Source organism: Antechinus flavipes, chromosome 5, assembly GCF_016432865.1.
Source record: "Antechinus flavipes isolate AdamAnt ecotype Samford, QLD, Australia chromosome 5, AdamAnt_v2, whole genome shotgun sequence".
NCBI classification, from domain to species: domain Eukaryota; kingdom Metazoa; phylum Chordata; class Mammalia; order Dasyuromorphia; family Dasyuridae; genus Antechinus; species Antechinus flavipes.
The window spans coordinates 220,800,101-220,805,118 of record NC_067402.1 but is presented as its reverse complement, the minus strand read 5'-3'; the positions used below and the strand labels follow the sequence as shown (position 1 = coordinate 220,805,118).

Here is a 5,018-nt window from a genome sequence, read left to right as displayed (position 1 = left end):
AGGGAAACTGGGGGAATATGAGTAGCTTCCTGATTACTTTGCTATCTTGACTCCACCCCCGGAAGTAGTCTTTGAAGCTTTGTATGTAACATTTTTTTACTATAATGTTCTTCTAAATTTATGTTTTAAACTTGCCTTTTACTATGGTACCTTTGTATAGTCAGATTTTTTTGTTTGTTTGTTTGTTTTTGTTTTGTTTTGTTTTGTTGCTTGTTCATTTTTACAATCCATTTCTTGATTTTTAATTTTAAATTGAAGTGGGTCTCCATTCTTTGGGTGATCGTGGCACTATCCCAAACTTAAAATTTTTCTGTGCAGCTGTTTTGTAATGCTAGTTCTGGGTGGCCCATAAGTTTTCATTTCTTCCAAGGTAATATGATCTAAGGAGAGGCTGCTATCCTGACTTGTGCTCTAGTATGTGACTGACTTTAAGTACTCTTTTCTGCCCTGAAATTATGACTGCAATCTGTGCTCCCTTATGGCCACAAACTTTTTTTTTTTAGAGCTCCCCTTCACTGTGGTACTATATCCTAGGACTGTGATCTTGTTCTCTTTATGGACAATACAACAGAGTCCTGCACCCAGTATCAGCAAAGGGATTCCTGTAATTTCTTTCTGATCATTAATCTAACCCATTATCAGCTTTGGACTGGGAGCTCAGGAAGCTACTACTGTTAATTCACTTGCCCCCAAGTTCAATGACCTACTGCTTTATTATCCTGATGTTTTCTGAGTTATCATTCCACTTTTGCCCCAGTGTAGCAAATCTTTCTTGCCAGCCTTCTAAATTGTCACGGGCTAGAAAATTGCTTCTCTCCATTCTTTTATTCATTCTGCTGTTCCAGAATTAATTTTGAGAGTATTATTTTGAAGTTGTTTCTAGGAGAATTTGAAAAAGTTCTGCCATCTTAGCTCCATGTCTCTTCTAAACACTCTGAAATGTTTGCCTCTCATTCATTTGATTCATAGATTTCTCAGTCAGTCAATCTATAGGCATTTGCCAAATACCTATATATATATCTGCTTCTGAGGGTCTCTTAGTCTAATAGATGAGACAACATGAAAACAATACATACACATGTAGGGCAAATTGAAAATAATCTCAGGGAAGGCATTAATATTAAGAAGAAATTAAGAAGGAATAGGAAAGCTTTCTTTTAGAAAGTGGCATTTTGTTTTTGACTTGAAGGAATTTAAGAGGAAGATTTAAGAAGGGATAATGGTCCAGAAGTTTTGGAGCAGGTAGTGAAAAAGCTAAGACATAATTTTAGTGTCTTGTTCAAGAAATAGCAAGAAGTATAATGTTCCTAGATCACAGATTACATAGAAAGAGAATAAAAAAAAAGTTTAAAAAAAATTGAACAAGTGAAAAAAAATTAGATTATGGAGAGCTTTAAAAACTGAATAGAAGATTTTATATTGATCCTGAAGGTAATAGAGAGTCACTAGAGTTGATTGGATATGGATTTGGCATGATCAGATTTGTGCTTCTAGGAAGATCAATTTGTTCTGGAGTTGAAAAAGACAGGACAGGAAGGACAATCAATAGCATATTACAATAGTTCTAGTAATGAAGTAATGAGAGCCTATACCAGAATGTCTGTGTCAGAGGAGAGCTGGAGACATAGAAGAGATATTACAAAGGTAGACTTGGTAACTGGTTGTATATGGTTGTGAGAGAGAATACGGAGTTGAGGATAACACTCGGATTGTGAGCCTAAGTGTCTGGAAAGATAGTAGTCAGGAAAAAGGAAAGGATTGAGGAAGGGAAGTGAATAAAATAAGTTCAGTTTTGGAAACATTTAGTGTAAAATATCTAAGAGACATCTAGCTTAACATGATAGAAGTTGCATTTCAAATGCAAATATAGTAAGCAATTTCAGAAAGCTGTTCTTGAGAAAAACTGCCCAAGTTTTGGTTGGGAGTAGGACTATGCATCTCTTGAGCTAACATTTAAGCAACTTTCTGCTCTGTTACTTATACAATAATCCAAAATTTCTTAAACTGTAGATTGCAAGTCCATATGGGATTGGATAGTGTTGGGGTTGTGAACATTTTGGCAACAATAAAAAAGTTTCTGAATGTAATAACCAAAAATTAATTTAAAATAAAATGCATGAGGAATCCAAAGTGAATTTGGAAATTCTTGTCCATGTTGCATTGTGAAATTTCAATGAAGCCATCATTCTGAACAACTCAACACATGCACTTTGCTCTGCAATGCATTAATGCTGCCAAACACAACTCAGATCCTAGTTGAGATGTCATGTAAAAAAAAAAATAAGAAAGATGTGGTGGGAAAAATTTAAGAAGCCTGAAAAGTAGTCTACAGAGCAGAGTATAATGAAAAAGATTTTTGACTTACAAATAAAATTAGTCTTTTTCTGTGTATGTTATTTATAGGTCTGGCAGAAGTCTAGAGTCGATGATGAAAAATCAGACAACACTGACAGAGTTCATTCTTCTGGGACTGACAGATGACCCCAACTTACAGATCTTGATTTTTCTCTTTCTCTTCTTTACCTATATATTAAGTGTAATTGGCAATCTGACCATTATCACTCTCACTTTGTTGGACTCTCGACTCAAGACTCCCATGTACTTCTTCCTCAGAAATTTCTCCTTTTTAGAAATTTCCTTTACATCTGTTTCCATTCCAAGATTCCTGATAACTATTTTAACTGGGGATAGGACAATTTCCTACAATTTTTGTGCAGCACAATTATTCTTTTTCATCCTCTTGGGTACAACAGAATTTTTTCTGCTGGCTGCCATGTCATATGATCGCTATGTGGCCATCTGTAAACCTCTACACTATATGACTATTATGAACAGCAAAGTCTGCAATCAGCTTGTAATCACCTGTTGGCTGGCAGGTTTTCTCATTATCTTTCCACCAGTCATAATGGGTCTCCAACTGGAGTTCTGTGACTCCAATATAATTGATCATTTTGCATGTGACTCTTCTCCTGTCCTGATGATATCCTGTACAGACACCAGATACTTAGAAGTCATGAGTTTTTGCCTAGCTGTGTTCACACTCATGGTCACTTTGGCATTAGTGATTTTGTCCTATGCATATATTCTCAAAACTATTCTGAGAATTCCTTCTGCCCAGCAAAGGAAAAAGGCCTTTTCCACTTGTTCATCCCACATGATTGTTGTCTCCATCTCTTATGGAAGCTGCATCTTCATGTATGTCAAACCATCTGCAAAAGAAGGCGTGGCTATGACTAAAGGGGTAGCAGTGCTGAATACTTCTGTTGCTCCCATGCTGAACCCTTTCATTTATACTCTAAGGAACCAGCAAGTGAAGCAAGCCTTTAAGGACATGGTCAAAAAGATATTTAACTCAAATAAATGATCATTTTCAATAGTCAATTTGCTGGAAATAAAGTCATACCACAAAACAAGAAAAGAGCTTCCAAAATTTCATTAATCTATTGTTTCTCTAAGTTTCAATCATATGCATTCTCCTTCCTCTCTCCACCACATACTCTAACTGTTCATCTCCTTTAGCAATCTCTCAAACAACAATCATGTAGCTATCGTTGCTGATTAATATAGGATGAAGCTATGATAGATTTTTTTTTTTTGGTAAAGAAATATCTCCAAACTTTTCCAAATGACTAAAGGCTTTTGAAATAACCATTGGGACCAGGGTAAAATAGACTAAAAAGAAATTGGAAACTAAATAATCTCATTCTAAAGAATGAATGGGTGAAACAGCAAATTATCATAATTTCATCAAAGAGAATGACAATAATGAGGCAACATACCAAAATATGTGGAATGCAGCCACAATGGTAATAAAGGGAAATTTGATATCTCTAGAAGGTTATTTTCATAAAATAGGGAAAGAGAAGATCAGTAAATAGGGCTTGCAATTAAAATAACTAGAAAAAAGAACAAATTAAAAACCCTCAAACTAATACCAGACTTGAAATTCTAAAAATAAAAGGAGAGATTAATAAAATTGAAACTAAAAGAACTATTGACTTAATAAATAAAACTAAAAGTTGGTTTTATGAAAAAGTCATCAAAATAGATAAATCTTTAGTGAATTTGATTATAAAAAGGAAAGAGGAAAATCCAACTATAAGTCACAAAAAATGAAAAGGGAGAACCAATGAATAGGAAACTAGAGAAATTATCAGGAGTTACTTTGCCCAACTTTATGCCAATAAAGTTGACAATCTAAGTGAAATGGAGGAATACTTACAAAAATATAGATTAGCCAGATTAATAGAAGAGGAAATAAAGTACTAAAATATTCCCATTTTAGGAAGATAAATAGAACAAGCTATTAATCAATTCTTAAGAAAAAAATCCCCAGGACCAGTTGGATTTACATGTGAATTCTACCAAACATTTGAAGAAAAATTAGCTCAAATAATATATAAACTATTTGAAAAAAATAGGGAATGAAGGACTCCTACCAAATTCCTTTTATGACACAGACTTGGTACTGACACTTAAACCAGGTAGGATGAAAACAGAGAAAAAATATTATAGACCAATCTCCCTAATGAATATTGATGCAAAAATCTTAATCAAACTATTAGCAAAGAGAATACAGGTAATCATGCCCAGGATAATACACCAAGATGGAGTAGGATTTATACCAGGAACACAGGGCTGGTTTAATATTAGGAAAACTATTAGCACAATTGACTATATAATAATCAAATTTTAAAAACCATATGATTATCTCCATAGATGCATAAAAAGCATTTGATAAAATCCAAAGTCCTATTAAAAATACTAGAGAGTATGGGAATAAATGGACTTTTCCTTAAAATAGTACCATCTATTTAAAATCATTAACAAGCATTATATGTAATGATGATTAACTAGAACTATTCCCAATAAGATCAGAGGGTGAAACAAGGTTGCCCACTATTATCATTGCTATTCAAAATTGTATTAGAAATTCTAGCCTTGGCAATAAGAGAAGAAAAAGAGATTAAAGGAATTAAAGTAGGTAATGAGGAAACCAAATTATGACTCTTTGCAGA

General features: G+C 33.8%; 1 protein-coding gene across 1 annotated transcript; it reads left to right on the top strand.

Moving 5' to 3' along the window:
- The first annotated feature begins 2,224 nt into the window (after positions 1-2,224).
- Positions 2,225-3,364, top strand: LOC127538389 (olfactory receptor 6C76-like). The gene has a single exon (XM_051962127.1). The coding sequence runs from the start codon at positions 2,426-2,428 to the stop codon at positions 3,362-3,364; it is 939 nt and encodes a 312-aa protein (XP_051818087.1). The 5' UTR covers positions 2,225-2,425.
- The last annotated feature ends 1,654 nt before the right edge of the window (positions 3,365-5,018 follow it).